At 41.2% G+C, this 19,799-nt stretch overlaps 1 protein-coding gene across 1 annotated transcript; it reads right to left on the bottom strand.

Moving 5' to 3' along the window:
• Positions 1–17,636: 17,636 nt before the first annotated feature.
• LOC126713338 (uncharacterized) lies at positions 17,637–19,307 on the bottom strand. Its single transcript, XM_050413077.1, has one exon. The coding sequence runs from the start codon at positions 19,305–19,307 to the stop codon at positions 17,637–17,639; it is 1,671 nt and encodes a 556-aa protein (XP_050269034.1).
• Between the last annotated feature and the right edge of the window lie 492 nt (positions 19,308–19,799).

The following is a 19,799-nucleotide window of genomic DNA, read 5'->3' as shown; positions in this document are numbered from 1 at the left end:
TCATAGCAATTATAGAAGCCCCGAGAAGAAGTAGGGGTAAGTTGTGCCGATGAGGTTTTGAAGGTTAAAATTTTTCCAGACACTGATAGGTATTTCCAAATAGGCACAAGCATGAAAGACCGAGATAAGGTAGAAATGTTGTTATTCCTTTTACAGAATGTGGATGTCTTTGCATGGAGTCCGTATGAAGTTTCTGGAGTAGATCCCGAGTTCATTGTCCATAAGCTCAATGTGGACCCATCATTCCCCTCGAAAAAGCAAAAGCCAAGAAGAGCATTGAAGGAGCAGGTTGACGCGGTCATGTTGGAAGTCCAAAGGCTGAAGGAAACAAGAGTGATAAGAGAAGTATTCTTCCCGAAATGGTTAGCAAATACAGTGGTAGTGAAGAAAAAGAATGCCAAATGGAGGGTTTGTGTGGATTTCACAGACTTAAATCGGGCATGTCCTAAAGATCCGTTCCCAATGCCCAAGATTGATCAATTGGTAGATGCTACATATGGACACCCGAGGATGAGCTTCTTGGACGCCTTTCAGGGGTATCACCAAATTGCCCTGGCACCCGAGGATCGAGAAAAGACAACATTCATTTCCCCGGATGCAAACTATCACTATAAAGTAATGCCATTTGGGTTAAAGAACGCCGGAGCCATGTACCAGGGGATGATGACAAGGATGTTCCAAGAGAAAATTGGGTGCACGATAGAAGTATACATCGACGATATGGTGGTAAAGAGTAAATAGGAACCACGACATATAGAAGATCTCCGGGGAGTATTTGATGTACTCCGACAGCATAAGTTGCACTTGAATGCTGAGAAGTGCACTTTCGATGTGGGGGCTGGTAAGTTCTTGGGGTATTTGATCTCTACTCAGGAGATAGAGGCCAATCCCGATCAGATAGAAGCCATGAATCACCTCAGAGCACCGAGCAATCCCAAGGAAGTACAAGTATTAACCGGGATGTTAGCCGCACTAAATCGGTTCATCTTCAAATTTGCTGATCGCTACAGACCATTTTATCAACTTCTGAAGAAGTGGAAGGGATTTTAGTGGGATGAGGAGTGTGACAAGGCCTTTCGAGATCTGAAGGAGTATCTGATGCAAGCGCCCATGTTTACGGCCCTAGATTCCGAAGAAGATTTATCCATGTACCTCTCGGTGTCCGATCACGCCGTGAGCCTGTATTGCTGAAGGACCGAGGAGTGCAGCAGCCGGTGTATTACATAAGCAAAACCTTGGTAAATGCCAAGACGAGATATCTGCCCTTGGAGAAGTTAGTGTTGGCTCTGGTGCACGCAACGAGAAAGCTGCTGCATTACTTTCAGGCTCATACTATGTTCGTCCTTACCGAGTATCCCTTGCAGTCATTGTTAAAAAGGTCAAACTTCACGGGCCGAATAGCTAAGTGGGGAACTCGGCTAGGTTCCTTCGACATAAGGTACAGGCCGCGAAGCTCAGTGAAAGGAAAGGTTCTTGCTGATTTCATTGCAGAGTTCACCCCCAAGAACGACGGGAAGATAATCTGTAATGTAGAGAATTGCCCGTGGAAGGTGTTTGTGGACAGTGCTTCGAGTGCTATGGGGGCCAAAGCCAGAATTGTCATAATCACTCCGAAGGGCATACGACTGGAGCATTCCTTCAGATTAGGATTCAAAGCCTCTAATAATGAGGCCGAATAGGAGGCCTTTCTTGCCGGATTGAGGACCGTTTTATGCCTAGGCGCAAGGGATGTGGAGATTTATTCAGATTCCCAGCTGGTTGTTTATCAGATCCTAGGAAGCTTTGAAGCTCGGGACTCTCGAATGAAAGCCTATCTGAGCGCAGCTAAGCAAATCATTAGCAAGTTCGAGACAGTGAACGTGGCCCAGGTAGGCCGGGCACAAAACAGACATGCTGACTCACTAGCCACGTTGGCCTCATCAGTTACCGAGGAGGTTCCTCGGCTTATCAAAATAGAACTTATAAGGGAGCCAAGTATCGATATGGAAGATAACTGTAACTCAGCTGGGGTTGATGTGGCCGTGGTTTCAACAACCAAGCCGTGCTGGATGAACCCAATCATAGACTTCTTAGTCATGGATAAGGTTCTAGACGATGAAAAAGAAGCTAAAAAAATTCATTGAGTGGCTTCCCGATATTGGCTGTCGGCAGATCGCAAATTGCACCGAAGGTCTTTTGGAGGCCCGTACCTTTTATGCTTACATCCCGAGAAAGTAAATGAACTTCTGTCCGAGCTACATGAAAGGGTGTGTGGTGGTCATGTTAAGGGGCATTCGTTAGCACACAGAGCGATGACTCAAGGATTTTGGTAGCCGCAGATGCAGAAGGATGCAGTGGAATATGTCCGGAAATGTGAACAATGGTAAAAACACGCTCCTCTGATCCACCAGCCGGCAGGTCGTTTAAACCCCGTCAACAATCCATGGCCGTTTGTACAATAGGGGCTAGACATCCTCGGCCCATTCCCCCGAGCAACAGGCAACCGCCGATTCGTTTTAGTGGCAGTTGATTATTTCACGAAATGGGCGGAAGCCGAGGCCCTGGCAAATATCCAGGATGTGGACATGAAGAAGTTCGTATGGAAGAACATAGTCACGAGATTTGGGGTGTCGGACTCACTGATATCAGACAATAGGCTACAGTTTGACAACAAAGCTTTCCGGACCTTTTGCAGCGATCTCGACATTAAGAACATATATTCCACTTCGGCGTATCCTCAAAGCAACGGCCAAGTTGAGGCAGTTAACAAGACCATTTTGAACGGTTCCATCATTAAATCTGTAAGTGGAACGAGTTCATCCTATAAGGATGATTTAATATCATTAAGTCCACAAACGAACGGATCCATAATTAAAGCGGACGAACTGATCCACAATTAAGTGGATGGATCCATGATTAAGTCCATAAGAGGATGAGTTCATCCCACAAGGATGAGTTAATATTATTAAGTCCACGGACAGACTAATCCTCAATTAAGTGGATGGGTCCATGATTAAGTCTGTAAGTGGACGAGTTCGGATTAGTCTCTGAGGAGTCGCCGGTTTCCTCTTGGATAGTGTTGCCCGTAGGAGTTGACGGCAGGGGGTCATCCATGGTGACCTTGGATAAATCCAAGTAAGGGTAAATGGACTTGACCTGTTTAAGGCAATCCTCAAGCCCGTCACCATAGTAATCGGTGTAGAAATCTATAAATGGCTATGAAGCCTTGAATTCATTCACGGCGTCAACCCTAGCCTTCTCCACCTGCTCAAGAAGGGTCGTCAGCTCCTTCTCTACCGTCGCCTTTGCTTCCTGCTCCTTCTTTTGACGACCCTCCTTCTCCAACTTCTCCTTTAGCTCCTTCACCTCTGCATTAAGAGTACGAAGGGCCCCTTTGTATTGCTCTTGCTAGTCGGTCAAGGTCCCGTTGCACTTACAAAGACGGGCAATCACCCCTTCTTAAGCGACGCTTCTATCCTACAACGCCTTCATACAAACTAGTCCCTACAAGGTAGAATAACTATAAGCCATTGAATAACAAATAATTGAAGAAAGACAGAAAGGAAGAAATGTACCCGAGCAAGGTCAAAGAGGCCCAACGCCCCCAGATCCTCCGTCATTTCTTCAGCACAAGGGTCCACGTCCTTATCCCCGATGACTGCCTCCATCATCTCAACGACGTAATCTTTGTGAGCAAGAAGACGATGGTTAGGATCCTGAGTGACGGGGTATGACGTCGTCATTAGTCCATTGTTTGCCCCGTATTTTGGCTTGGGAGGTGACAGCTTCTTGGGAAGCTTCTCCCCAGGGGTGACAAACACCTTTTTGGACTGGCGGTCGTCCTTCCTGTCAGCCTTCCTCTTAGGCGCCCCCTTGCCAACGACCTTGGGGGCTGACAAGGATGCCCCCTCCTTCCCTTTTGCCTTCTCCACCTCTTTCTTATGCACTGCAGCTGCCCCTCACCTGCGCCCTTAGCCTAGCTGCCTCCATTTCTACATAGGACAAGTGAAGAGTATTAGAACAAGTGACGACAAAAAGGAATAAAAAAACAACGAAAGAAATATGTTACTTACGCCGACGGGAATAAGTGTTTAACCTACGAGCTGCAGGCGTCGGCTCTAGACCACCGCAATACGCGTGCAACGTATCAAGGGTGATCAAATCCTTGCACTTCCGTTGCTCGAACGGGATTTCAAGAACCCGATGAATAATGGCCTCTTGCTCACCAGTTATGACTGGACGAACACTGGTTGTAAAAGAGAAAAACGAAGACGTTAAAACACTTGACGAATAAATGAAAAAGTCAAAGCAAAGGCTAACGGTGCAAAACCTAAATCTTTGAGAATACCCCAAGTATTGTCAAAACCATGGGGCATTGTATCCCACTCTTCTAGACGGTATACCAATCCGTCCCCTTAACAAAGAAGTATCTGCCTTTCCAATTCCTGTTAGAGTTGGGCATGTCTGACACCAGCCTTAACGCTTTTTTTCGTGCAACAAAATGGTATATTCCTTGGGACAAGATAATGTGATGTGGTCTGTAGCACCAAAAGAACTCGTCTAGCAAAAGCTAACGGTTCCCGCCACTTACACGACCCCACAAAATTTCAGCCCCTATAAAGATCCTCCAGGCATTTCGAGAAATCCGGCTGATGAATAATCCAAGAAAGTTAGCCAACTGATGATGCAACTCCGTCAATGGCAACCTTAGTCCCGCTGCAAACGTTGCGTCGTACATACCAATGCCCGCTATCTTCCCTGAGTAGCACTTCTCGAATTTCCCAAGGAGACGGATCAGGATGTGGTCAGGGATCTGGTAACGATCCCCCAAATTCTTAAATATATTGACTGTCTTCTTCGGTAAGAAATCATTGACGGTTCACATTTGAGGAAGGATAAACTGATGAGCATGCCCACTCCCAGGGCTTCTTGAACTCCCAACTTCAAGGGTTCTCTCATCCGCGTCACCCTCATCCCCGTCATCCTCCTCTTCCTCATCGCCTTCACCCTTTCCTTCATCCCCTTCAACTATCTCCCCTTCCTTACCCTTTCCAACACAACTCTCCACTTCCTTATCAAGAGAATGGGCTGACGTTTCCCTCTCTGACGCCAGGAAAGGCCTTCCTCGGGCTCATGTACTGTCTAGAAGACCTCATTGTAGCCCGCTCCCTCACGAACTGACGACTGCTCACTCATTTCTTCTCTAGACATCTATTTACCTACAAGTGATGGAGGTATTCTAAGTGCCGAAGTTGACAGCCTCTCTAAGAGGTAAACGATCAACTAGAAAAAACAAAAAAAAAAAATGAAAGATAGGAAGAAATAAAGGAACAAGTGGCTTACCAAGTAAAGCAGACGGTTTCTTAAGAGGTGGCGGTCTTAGCCAAAGGACGATAACAGGGGCACGAGATCAACATGATGACGCAAGTGAAGTGACGAGCTCTCTCTGAGGATCAACAATGATGAAATAGGAGAAAAATGGGGAAGGAACTGAGATATATATAGGATGAAAAGTGCACGGAAGATGAAGTGACACCCTCGTCCAGAAACGAAGCCAATCTGCTTAAGCCACATGTCCAAGCAATTAATAAAGGCTGCTCGAGGGATCGCCCATAAATGCCCTCTCTTTTTCGATAAACAAAATAATAAATAATAAAAATAGAAAAAGCTACAATTTGAACTCCATAACTCGTTGGCTGAAGCTGACGAGGCCATGGATTAGGGGGCAGCCGATAAGGGAAGTTTTGTAGCGTTGATAAACTCGTCCATGTTAGGCAAAGGCGACGACCCTGATGAAGTCATCAGCCTCACCAACACGACCATAGCCTGAGCGACAATATGATAAGGTCGACTTAAGAATATAGATTTTATTACCATGAAAGGGCTTATTTATGTAATAATATTTTGATTCAGATTCTCTTAAAATTTTGCCATGTGATAACTTAACTAAAAAATATACTTTCATCCCATGAGAAAAAAGATACATGGCAGAATCTTAATATGGGAACTTAAGGAACAGCACCTAAGTACTGTACATAAGTCTTGCCCTTTGTATATGGACAAAACTTATATACAGTACCTTAGGTACTAATCCTTAGGTTCTCCTTTTAAGATTTTGCCATGTGGTGACTTGATTAAAAAAATATATTTTCATCCTATGAGAAAAAAGACACATTGTAGAATTTTAAAATGGGAACCTAAAGAACAACACTTAAGTACTGTACCTAAATCTTGCCCTTTGTATATTTAGGTTGGTCCCCCCCTAAAGAAATTCCTAAGTCTGCCATTGAAAGATTGAGTCTGGTTAAAATAAATTTTGATTTTGATTTTTTTTTTAAATTGAATACAATGACACAACTTTTCTCAATAAATAATTATAATGCCAAAAAGAGTAATATAATTTAGTCAAAATTTAAGCATTTTGTCATAAAAATTAATATGGGTTACATGTAGTATATCTTTGAAAAATTATAAATACCATCCTACTTTATGAGACATTTATTCTAAATTTAATGGAATTTGGTAATATAGCAAGTACCAACAATACTAAAATATCAAAGAAGGTCACTCCACAAGTATAAGCATTTGTGGGGTGTTGGGGGCAAGGGTCGAAGTTCAAGTCTCTAGGAGAGAGATTCACACACGTATACTGATATACATTTAGATTAGGTTAGAGTAGAATTTCTATTTTGTATATATATTAAAAAAAATTAGATTAGAGTAGAATTTTTATTTTGTATTTAAAAAAAATAAAAAATAAAAAATAAAAATAAAAACCAAAGAAGATGTTTATATTGAAAGTAAGAAATACATTAAGTTTTTGCATTTATGTCAAATATTAAGTAATTATCATGTATTAATGACATAAATACATTTATTTTAATTTAATAATTATCATGATAAAATTCTTTATGCATATTTATAGAATAGGAAAACGAGACATGTGAATAAAAAGGACAAGTTGAGGAAAGCAATATTAATAAGAGAGCTTCACATATATATACATTTTTTTTTTTTCTTTTTTTTTTTGTGGGCGGGGATTGAACCTGAGATTTCTTATTCAGAAATTTTACCAGTTGAGCTAACTAGAACTCCCACATACATATACACTTAAATTAAATTATAATATAATTTTTATTTTGTATAAAAATAAAATAAAAAGCTAAGTGCTGGCGTATGAGCTACTATGAGTTTATATTTCTTACTAGTTTTAAGTCTATTTGGGCTACAATGCTATTCGAGAAGGAACAACCTCGATTAAGCAAATTCAGGTACTATGAGTTTATATTTCTTGCTCATGTTCAGCTGATTTCGTTGTGTTTGATAATCCTCCTTCTGTTAATCTATGTAGAATTTTTGAACTCAGATGCATCTGGTTTGTACTCCTTAAGGCTTTCAGCTTGCACTTTGCTAGTTTTGGCTAGTTAGTTTCAATATATTTTCCCTTTTAACCAAAAAAAAAAAAAAGTTTATATTTCTTACTAGTTTATATTTTACTTTTTAAAAACTATTAGCTTGCTTTTTATCAAGTCACGTATTTTGAAATTGTTGTTAAGTAGAATGTTATTTTTCTTGATCAGCGAAAATAGTTAGAAATATGTTGAAGTAAATATAAAAATAATAAAACATTTACATGTGTTATTTGGTTGAAGGTTTTTAGATATATATATATATATATATATATATATATTAGACTCATCATACGTGTTTTGCACATACAATGAAGCTTTTTTTTTTCTTCTCAAAAAAAAAATAAAAAAAATAACCTTGCAGGTGGTACCATATCCTAAATTTTGAACTACTAATTTGACTGAAAGGTTTTCTTATTGACACTATTTCTTAACCAAAAAAAAATTGTAGAGATCTCATCTTCAATAATCCGCGGCATGATATGGCATTTAACTACATCGCAGCTTTTGTTTTAATAAGTTAACAATGACATTTTCCTAGCAAGGAGATACCCATGGTTGTTCACTCACTCACAATTGCATTACGAACCTAATTTTTTTAAGGAGAGAGAAAAAAATTGCTATTAATTATGTAAATAGTTGGAAAGTAATAAATAGTCAACTATGTTTTTTTAGCCATTAGATTTCTTAGAGATCGATCTATGATGTAAAAATTGTGTAACTTCTACTGAGTTACACCAGGTGTAAGTTCGACTCTAATATTCAAGCCAATTTTCATGTCAACTGGATGTTATTTACCATTGAAATCCATAAACTTATTTTTTATGCATTATTTTAAACTATAAAAACTTGAATTTAAACAATTGATTGATGACATGACTATTAGTCTTTGATTACCTTGAAATTTTGCAAGCATGGAGAATATACAAAGATAATGTAATCTAAAGGTGGATTTATCAAAATTCATACCTAATTAAAAAATATTGAATGGTGTAATATTACTGAAAAAAAAAAAAAAAAAAAAAGGTAAATAGAAGTATGTATAGTTATTGTACAAATTTGAATAAAGAATTCAATTACGCAGCATTCTGCAACTGACGCTGGTCAATCGGGCACTAGGGTAGTAGATATGGCCACTAAAAGAAAACAGGGAAAAAAAAAACCCAATAATTGGATAAGAAAAGTAGTCGTCAAATATATATATAACCAATTTTTTTTTTTTTTTTTTTGAAGATGTTATATTATTGTAATAAGTCCAAATTAAATCGGCCTTTGCACAACTACAAGTCTACAACCTAATAGTTGGACAAAGAGATATTTTCATTAATGTAAATATATAATCAATTTGTAACATGTGTGTTCACAAATTTTTTTTTTTTTTTTTTGTGCAAGCATAATTATGTTCCTATTTGTTTCCATATTAACCAATTCTTATTTCAACGATTCAAGATTAATTTTGTTGACATGTACAACCAAGAAATGATCGTGAATTTGATTGTCTGGACATATATAAGCAACCAGTTTTTTATCATCCTTTACTTAAGAATCACAAAATTCAGGTATTACTACATGCCAAATATTTTGCTTATCTTTATAAAAAAAAAAATTTGTAAATAATTAATTAGGATTCTGCTTAAAAAATCTTGTACAATCAATTAATAATTATAACATTGTTTCACCCACAAATCTTAAGTATAAAATCCAATGATAGTCTATTTTACAAATAGAAAAGAGTAACACATTTTAATTTTCTATCTATAATGAATATGAATCTAGAACCTTGCTACAGTGTCACCTGATGCAGTATTAATTTTTATGATAACTTTCGTTTCTATGAATCTATGGTTAACAATTTACTTTGAAAAATAAATTAATATTGTCCCACGAAAATGTTGTTGTATAAGTAAAATAAATATTAAAATTTAATGATTTATTGAGAAAAATTTGAAGCCAGTTACAAAACTTATTTTATGCACCAACCATTTCTTTTTTCCAGCTTGTATGTTCATTTTTTTTTACTAAACTAACATGAGATTAGTTTAATTTTACAAAAGACTCCAAGTTTTTCTGGAAGGATGATCAAAAAGTACGACATACCAAATGGCCTCGTGGCTTTTGTGGCACTTCTGTTTTCTGTCACCTCTCAAAATGATGAGTTTCAAGTGTTAAAGTCTAGAAGATAATATTTTAAATTGTTTGTAATAAATTACATTGATTTGCCTTATATATAGGTAAACAACGTGTGATGAACAAATAACCTACAACTAAGAGCCTAAATTCATTGGGCTTATATTCTAACACTAAGAAACGTCCTTACAAGCTTTGACTTTTCTTCATGATCAACCAAAAGATGGTACACAATTAATGTGGGTATTATAATGTTGGAAAATTAATGAATACTCTAAGAGTACAATAAATATATATTTCTCCATCTCAAATGAATTGTAGGTCACACCATAAATTTAATTAGTGAGACCCATAATTAGTAGGAGAGAGGAGAGTATATATTTATGGTGGAAATTAACATGGAAAATGATAAAATCACAATTTTTTTTTACAAATTATTGATATGGTGAATGATTATTGGTTAATAAAAAAAGTTATATTAGTGATGGGTCCAAATGAAAACCAATTTGAATTAGCCACATCAATAATTTGTAAAAATATTATAAAATAATTTGTTATTGTAGCATTACTCAATTAATATATACATATAGATATACACATATATGAGGTGTTTTGGTCATTCTTCAGTGCTAAGGCTTTTCTCTCTTTAACAGAGAATGCTGCAACTTGGGTTAATAGAATAGATTTTCTCTATCCTTTGTTTTTTAAGAGTTCAAAGTCGTGGCATTGTTTTAGAGAAATTCAAGTTTCTTGTTGGATGTATTTTGGCTTTGGAATTTGTGAGTTTTTGGGTATTGCCGTTGTAATCCTCTTATTTTCTTTGTAAAACTTTCTCCTCAACACAGCTCGTGGATGTAGGTCTAAGTCTGAATTACATAAATCTTTGTATTCCTTGTGTGATTGTATTTATTATTATTATTATTGATATCGCTCCGAATCAGTAAGGTGGATGGCCTGGCTTCGGTGGGCTATCGAAATGGTTGAAGTCCTACAAGGAACAAAGCACAATCAAAGAGGAGACTGGAGAAGACCGGTCGAACCCCCTCCGATGGAGAAGTTAGTCTCGCAGAGAAGGAAGTTCCAAGTATTTGGGAAAAGTGTCTCAGAAAAATTCTTACCGCTGTCGGGTCCAGGCCGGTCCTTTATATAGGGAGCTTGGGGCGGTTATTTGTCCAATAACCTTCCCAAGATTTGTGGAAGCCAACAAGTCCGGAGTTAACCTCCTCAACGGCTACAAAATTGTAACCGCTACAGACAGTCGAAAGTTCTAAGTGTTGCGCTTTCGTCCGTCTGGTGTAGGACGATTTGGTCGTCCAAGGATATCTGGTGATTGTTCATGGACGACCCTCATGGACGATCATGTCGTCCATGGGAGACTTTATAGAGTAGTGCTATTGTCCATGGGAGTTTTTCCTTCTTCTGGGTTGACTCTTGGAAAAACCTGCGTTGCAAACATTGGACGATCCGTTTGGACGAATTGGAGATGGATTATTTTCTGATTCCCCATCAGTTGCCCCTTTGTTCAAAGGGTCGTCCAGGGCTTTGTTGTGATTTTAACAAAATTTCACTTTTTCGTACGCCACGTGTTACGAAACTGTTGGTTGGCCGATCATGTCGATCCCATTTCCCAAAGGATTTGCCACGTGTCAATCTCTGAGTAGCGAGTGTCGTTTCGTTGGTGCTATTGCTGGGGCCTATAAATAGTGCATTCTCTTTCATGCCCCTTACTTTTTTTTCTCATTCTCTCTTCTGCCAACTCGTCCAAGATCCTCGTCTAGCCCTCGTCCTAGTTTCATCAGGTATTTCCTCTTTCTCTTTTTTTTTTTAGGTTCATTTTAAGTCTTCTCTTCATTTCAACCATGTCTTCGTCTAGTAGTTTAGAGAGAGAGATAGACGAGTACTAGGACGGTTCCTCAGGGAGTGAGGGTAGTGTAGATAGTTCGTCCTGCAGTGATTCCTCAGACGAGCATTACTCGTCTGGGGTTCCTGGCATTCCCTTAGAGGAATTTCAAGAACTGCGACGTAGGGCGGCTTCTAGTTCTGGGGCTAACTTGTCCAGACAACCATCTAGTCCTCCTCAAGACGAGGATGACGATGAAGAAGATGTCATCTATAGTTGTGCCCCAGAGGTAGAATCCACCTTAGACGCTGCTAAATTGAAAATTCTTGTAGATAGATATCAAATCCCTAAAGAGTTTAATCCTCGTCTACCCAAGGCTGGAGAATGGTGTTGTTCTCCTTCCTCTGGCTTAAGGGTATACGCTTCTTACCTTCTAGCTGGTCTTAGGTTTCCTCTCAATTCTTTCTGCAGAGACCTCTTCCAAAGGTTGGGTATTGGACCTAACCAGCTCAACCCCAATGGTTGGAGGACGATAGTTGCCATGCAAGTATTATGGCGTGAGGCATTGGAAGGGGACCGTCCAATTACAGTGGACGAGTTCCTTTACTGTTATAAGCCCTCAGAGATCAAAAAATCTGTTGGTTTCTACCAGTTCTCGTCTAGAGGTTCATATTACAGTTTAATAAAGGGCCGTAGTTCGTCTGACCGGCTTTGGAAAAAAGAATTTTTTCTTATTTCTAAAAATTGGGCTGGGGACCCAACTGATGTGGGTAATCCCCATTTCCCACCTTTTACCAGCCATCTAGGTCGTCTTCGTCCTGAGGGTATGTTTTTCTCTCCATTTTATCCCGTTTATCCTTCAAATTTTTTTTATATCTGTCAGTCGTCTAACCTTATCTCTTGGTGATGCAGCTGTTGCTCATCCACACTTGGATAAGTTTTTCTTGGACCGGATAGAAGTGGTTCGCACCTTTCCAGGAAGGACTTTCCAATACTGCTGAGAACTTAAGTCACGAGGAGCTCACTCGTCGAAGTTAGTGTCGTCCATTATATTTTATTATTTCAGCTCTCCTTTCTTTTTTATTTTTTTTATTTTTCTGATTAATTTTCCTCGTCGTAGAGATAAACACGATGAGGGAAAACAAAGAGAAAACAATGGCTAGCGAGGACGAGGATGTTGCTGCCCCTACTGCCAAAGTGGCTTCTGTCCAGGCTGGGAAGAGGAACTCTAAACCAATCTCAAGTACTGTGGATCTGGACGACCTCCCCAGTCGTCGTGGCCACAAGAAGCAAAAGTCAAGTAAGACTTCCCTTCCAAAGGTTCCCAAGTTCGTACCACCAACAGTGAACTTGGACAAGCCTGTGGTGGACGTGGAGCCCGTCCAAACAGTTCATCCTGTCCAGTCTGATCCTCCCCCTCCTCCCAAAGCTTCTCATAAGCCTAGCCCTTTTGAGTCCTCCGATCGTCCACCTAATTTGGTTCTGGACGAGGGTTACGCATGGAGGACGTTCAAAGGAATCGTCACTGAGTGTGAAGTTAACGAATGTTACAATATGTCAGTGAAGGAGTTTGAACGCTCTGGCACCCATGACCTTTTCAAGGTAAGTTTCTTCCTCGTTCTTGTGTATACACATTTTATCTTGAATGAAATGTCTAACTCTTTTTCGTCCAAATGCAGGCTATGTCAAAGTTTTATACAGCAACCTGTCAAGCCAAGGAGCTTGCTTCAGATGCTAAGACGACCAAGGATAAGGCTAAGGAGCTAAGCCATGAGATTTTATCCAAAAAGGGGGAGGTCATTAGGTTGACTGAGGATTTTAATCGTCTGCTGGGAAGCGAGACGAAGCTGAAGAACGAAGTGGAAGAGCTCAAAGCTGACAACTTAGAGAAGGATACCCGCATCGTCCATCTCAAAGGACAAGTTTCAGAGCTTACCTCGTCCTTGGAGAAGGCACGTGAAGAAGCAATTGCTGCCTTTAAGAAGTCTGACAAGTATAAGAATCGTCTAGACAGTCATTATGGAGCTGGCTATGAAGACTTCCGTGATGATGCCAAAGAGGCATATCCTGATTTGGACTTCAACTCCTTCAAGCTTCCTCTTGCTATAGAGAGTTTCGTGTTGCAGACGAGTTTCGAGGACGTCAATATCATGGACGACGCTAATACTGAGGTCACCCAGGACGACCCCAAGGCTAGTTTGCCTAAATGATTAGCAATTTCCTTTAAAATTTGTTTTACTTTTATCTGGAAGTGCCCGTTGTTTTGGGCTTTGTTTCTTCTTTTTCTTTTTATTCCAGTCCATACAAGTACAATTGTCTCGTCCAAGATTGTGGACGAGTTTTATATACAGTTTCATTTTCACAACTTAAGGGGTTTTTGGATGTGGGTCGTCCATCCTTCTTTGAATTTCATGAAAAAATGAATATTTCTATTTTCATCTTCCATTGTGTTTGAATATATACATTTCCAGCTTTATGTATGAAATTTTTATTTTCATAAGTCATCATTTGACTGTGTGATTCGTCCACCCAACAATTCAGTTCGCCTCATCTTGAGTATAGGGGTGAATTTTTATTACATCACCAAGATAGAGTAAATTGATTCCTTTTAGCTAGATTTTTCATCATTCAAGATTATGGACGATCATTTTGTCGTCCTTGATGATTAGACTTTCCAGCAATTTCTCGTCCAATGCAATGGATTGTTAAGCTAGTTTTGAAGTCTTTGCTCATCCGTGTCTCGGACGAACACTTCTGGGAATTGATCTCGTCTTGAGTTTTAGACGGGTATACCCTTAACTTAGGTTTCATCTTGTCTTATGCTCTGGACGGATGGACCTTAGCTTCATTTTTAGCTTAGGTTTCATCTCGTCTCACGCTTTGGACCGATGTACCTTGTTTCTTTTTTCCTTTGGAGGAAAGCTTGTGGACGATATATCCTTGCATCCAAGGATTTCATTCGTCCATGCTTATCTTTCTTTTTTGTGGATCAATCTGAATGAACATACAAAGGATTCCAATAATATACTTGAAAACACAATATATATATTTGAAAATCCAAACTTATGTAAACATTCTTCCACAGGCATGGCACATGCTCGTGAGCTAGTGCCTTATTGAATTAAAAATACAAACCAACTCGTCCATGAATAGCACAAAAGTGAAAACACTAATGTACTTTCTAGGGGATTATTAAAATACTTAAACACACGATAGTAGTAAACACACTTATGCTCATCCAGGTATCTCGTCCAAGGACACTGGTGAAGAGTTAGCACTCATTGATGGTATTTCCTGAGGTGCTCAACATTCCAAGGGTGTTCCAGCCTCCGTTCATCCAAAACTTCCAAATAATAGGATCCTTGCCTCTTGCAGTTGATAACTCTATAAGGTCCTTCCCAATTTGGGCCAAGTTTCCCGTAGGTCGGGTTTCTTGTTGCCAAGGTAACCCTCTTCAGGACGAGATCCCCGATGTTGAAACGCCTAGGCTTCACCATGGCGTCATATTGCCTTGTCATGAGATTTTTGTACCTCGCTGTCCTCTGTTCTGCATCCATCCTGACCTCGTCCATAAGGTCAAGGTTAAGACGAAGCTGTTCTTCATTTTCTTCTGTTTGATACTTCCTCACCCTGTGGCTCGTCATGCGTACTTCTGCTGGTATAACTGCCTCACTTCCATAGGCTAGTTTAAAAGGTGTTTCCCCTGTTGAAGTTCTCGCTGTCGTTCTATAAGCCCATAAAACCCCTGGTAACTCATCTGGCCATACTCCCTTTGCCCCTTCGAGCCGAGTCTTGATGATCTTCAACAAGGATCGGTTCGCTACTTCCGCCTGGCCATTGGCCTGTGGGTGGGAGGGTGAGGAGTAATGGTTCTTCATTCCAAGCTGTTCACAAAATTCCCTGAAAGGTGTGTTGTCAAACTGTTGTCCATTGTCAGACACTAGTACTCTAGGTACCCCGAATCTGCATACAATGTTCTTCCAGACGAAGTTCTTGACATTCTGCTGCGTAATTTTTTCTAAGGGTTCGGCTTCCACCCATTTTGTGAAGTAATCTATCCCTACTACCAGAAACTTCATTTGCCGAGTTCCAGTCGGAAAGGGCCCCAAAATGTCCAATCCCCATTGCGCGAATGGCCAAGGGGCCATCATTGGAGTGAGATACTCTGCTGGCTGTCTGGGAATGTTGCTGAAGCATTGACATTGATCACATACTTTGACATATGCCTTGGCATCAGCTTGGACGGTTGGCCAATAGAATCCGCTACGGATGACTTTATGGACGAGTGATCTGGCTCCCGAATGGTTTCCGCATACTCCTTCGTGAACCTCCCTCAACATGTAATCTGCCTCGTCCGGAGCCAAACATCTTAAGAGAGGCTGGGAAAAACCTCTTTTGTATAACACTTCGTCCATAAGTACATACCTGGCTGACTTGACCCTGAGCTTCCTAGCTTCGTCCTTCTCTTCTGGAAGCCTTCCGTCTTTTAAGTATGACACTATTGGGGTCATCCAATTTCCGTCACCTTCTATTTGTAGCATTTCTGGAAGGTCTATACTTGGCATGTAGCGTACTTCATCTAACTCGTCCAACGCTTCATTCGCAGATACTTCCTTTGCCAGAATATCTGCTTCCATATTCTCTTCCCTCGGGATTTGAACAAAATCAGCTTTTTTGAATTTCTTCACAAGGCGTACCACCTTCCGTAAATATTTCTTCATTCTGTCTTCCTTGGCTTTGCATGTCCCATTTACTTGGCTTATGACCAATTGAGAGTCTCCCAAAACAAGTATTGAGTCTGCTTCTACAGACTTGGCCAACTCCAACCCCTTTAGAAGGGCTTCATACTCCACTTCGTTGTTAGTAGTCTGGTATTGCAAACGGGCCTTGTACTTTAACTTTTCTCCTTCTGGCGACTGCAAAACAACTCCTATTCCTCCAGCATACAATGTAGACGATCCATCTACATGGACGACTCATTTGTTATTGTACTCTCCTTCCCCAAGATCCTCATGACTCAGAGTGAACTCTGCGATGAAATCTGCTAAGGCTTGACCCTTTATTGCATTTCTTGGTTGGTACCGAATGTCGAATTCACTAAGTTCCACCACCCATTGAACCAACCGTCCTGCGGCTTCCAGCTTGTTCATTGCCTTCTTAAGCGGATGGTCCGTCATGACATTGATGACATGAACTTGGAAGTAATGTCTTAACTTCATAGAAGCCGTTATCAATGCAAAAGCCAATTTCTCTATAAGTGGATACCTTCCCTCTGCTCCTCTGAGTGCCCGGCTAGTGTAGTACACCGGTTTTTGTACTTTCCCCTCTTCTCTGATTAAAGCTAAACTTACGGCGTGTGGAGACACTGCTAAGTATAGGTACAATTCTTCTCCTTGCATGGATGGACTTAATAATGGGGCAGTTGTGAGATAGTCCTTCAGGTCTTTGAAGGCCCTTTGACATTCGTCCGTCCATTCAAATGCCTTCCTGAGGACTTTGAAGAAGGGTAAGCATTTATCTGTGGCTTTCGAAACAAATCTGTTCAAAGCAGCAACTCGTCCTGTGAGGGATTGGACTTCCTTGATACTCTTCGGTGGCTCCATGTCCAATATAGCTTGGATCTTGTTTGGATTCGCCTCGATTCCTCTTTGCGAAACCATGAACCCCAGAAACTTTCCCGACGATACTCCGAATGCACACTTACTTGGGTTCAAGTTCATCTTATATCGCCGAAGTGTTTCAAAGGTTTCCTGTAGGTCGTCTAGATGGCTTCCCTCGTCTATGCTCTTCACAAGCATGTCGTCGACATAAACCTCCACATTCCATCCTATCTGTGGACGAAACATGTGATTCACCAACCTTTAATAAGTTGCCCCTGCGTTCTTCAAACCGAAGGGCATCACTTTGTAGCAAAACAAGCCTTGGCTGGTAATGAAGGAAGTTTTTTCCTGATCAGCTTCATCCATCTTAATTTGATTATATCCTGAGAAGGCATCCATGAAGCTCAGCAACTGATGGCCAGCCGTAGAGTCCACCAATTGATCAATGCGTGGCAAAGGATAACTATCCTTGGGACATGCCTTGTTCAAGTCAGTGAAGTCTACGCACATTCTCCACTTCCTATTTGCTTTCTTCACCATCACCACATTGGCTAACCAATCCGGGTAATAAACTTCCTTAATGAACTGTGTCGTGGTCAGTTTCTGAACCTCTTCCCTGATCGCCTTATCCCGCTCGGGAGCGAATACCCTCTTCTTCTGACGAACAGGCTTAAAAAAAGGTTACACATTCAATCGATGAGTGATCACACTTGGGTCGATTCCTGGCATGTCGTCATGACTCCATGCAAAAACGTCGATACTCTTTCTCAGGAACTGGATGAGGTCTTTTCTTGCCTTCTCCTTCATACCTGTTCCAATTCTGGTGAATTTCTCGGGATCATCTTCTTGCAAAAGAACATCTTCCAATACCTCTGTGGGCTCTGCAATAACCCTTCTTTCCTCGATGCTCATTGTCTGCACCTGTTTGTCCAAAGCCATCATGGCTAAGTAACATTCTCTGGCTGCCAACTGATCTCCTTGTGCTTGCCCTATCCCGTACTCCGTAGGGAATTTGACTAATAGATGGTAGGTAGATGTTATCGCCATCCAACTGGTCAAAGTTGGTCTTCCAATAATGGCATTGTATGAAGACGAACAGTCCACCACGAGGAAATTGACTTCCCTAGTTATCTGCTGCGGGTATGACCCTACCACCATTGGTAATGTAATGGTGCCTACGGGCTGCACTTTCATTCCTCCAAACCCTATCAGTGGTGAGCAGACTGGACGAAGTTGATCCCGCCCAAGCCTCATCTGTTGGAAGGCAGGGTAGTACAATATGTCCGCTGAGCTTCCATTGTCAATTAACACTCTCCTGGTCGTATAATCTGCAATAAGTAGAGCAATGACAATCGCATCGTCATGCGGGTGATGGATCCTCTCAGCATCTTCGTCGGTGAAGGAAATGGCCGGCTCGTCCCTTGATCTCGTCCGTGGTGATCGTCCAGAGAGCTGGAAGTTTTGCACCACTTTGAGATATGTCTTCTTCGACTTGGAAGATTGTCCCATCGAGTTTCCTCCAACGATAATCCTTATCTCTCCTAGTGGGGGCCGGGACGATTCCTCCATTTTTCCTTTCAACTTCTCATCTCTATGATCCCTTCCAACGAAGTGCCTCAGCTTTTCTTGTCTAATAAGATTCTCAATCTGCTGCTTCAGGTCATAACATTCATCCGTGTCATGCCCATGGTCCCTGTGGAAGCGACAATATTTACTCTTATTGCGCTTATTGGGATCTCCCTTCATCTTCTCTGGCCATTTTAGGGAAGGGTCGTCTTTGATTTGCATGAGCACCTGATCGAGTGGAGTATTCAGGGGCGTATAGTTCTCGCTTCTTCCCAAAGGACCCGTCTTTCTGTTATCTCGTTCCTTCCTATCTTCCATCCGTCCCTTCTTTGGACGAGAGCCTTGTTCTGAGTGGCGTGTTGGGTGCGCTTCCATCCTTTCAGCTCTTTTCCTCTTCTTGGCTATGATCGCGTCTTCTGCATTCATGAAGTTCTGAGACGAATGGACGAGCTCAGCCATAGTTTGAGGCTTCTTCTCATATAGCTTGTGGATAAATAAATCAGAATTAATCCCATTGTGGAAGGCTGCCAGTAGGAGCTTGGCGTCCACCTCGTCCACACTAAGGGCTTCCCTGTTGAAGCGAGTGATGAATGACCGCAGGCTTTCGTTCTCTCCTTGCTCTATGGTCAGCAAGCTGGACGAGGAACGCTTGTGTCTTTGTCCCCCGATGAAGTTGTTAACAAACAGTTTGCTTAACTCTTCGAAAGAACCTACAGAACCTGGAGGTATTTTGCTGAACCAAACTCGCGCCGGGCCTTTAAGGGTGGTAGGGAAGGCTCTACACATGATTTCATCAGGGACCCCTTGAAGGTGCATAGTTGTCTTGAAAGTAGCAATGTGGTCAAACGGGTCACACGTTCCGTCGTACGAATCCAAGGAAGGCAGTTTGAATTTTGATGGTAGAGGATGACCGTTGATGGAAGCCGTAAAGGGAGAGTCGGTTGTGGACCAAATCTTCTATAGGATTCATCCTTCTTATGTTCTCCTTCATCTCCTCCATAACTTTCTTCATTTGGTCCATCTCCTCTTTCAAGTGTGGCACCGTCCGTGAAGTGGTGCCTCTAAAATGACTTCCAATCTCAGTATTCTCTCTGTCACCATGGCCTTGTGTCTGTCCTCCTCCTTCGTGTTCCTCACGTGTCTATCTTCTCTGATTGATCTCCATTCTTAACTCCTGGTTTTGGCGAGTCAATTCCGCCATTGCAGCCGCCATGGATTGCACATGCTGAACGGACGACGTCTGCATGCCTGTTGCAGATTGACGATCACGCTGGGGAT

The sequence above is a fragment of the Quercus robur genome, chromosome 1 (assembly GCF_932294415.1).
Source record: "Quercus robur chromosome 1, dhQueRobu3.1, whole genome shotgun sequence".
NCBI lineage: Eukaryota > Viridiplantae > Streptophyta > Magnoliopsida > Fagales > Fagaceae > Quercus > Quercus robur.
The sequence above is the reverse complement of the archived record's forward strand: the minus strand, read 5'-3'. Positions and strand labels throughout refer to the sequence as shown.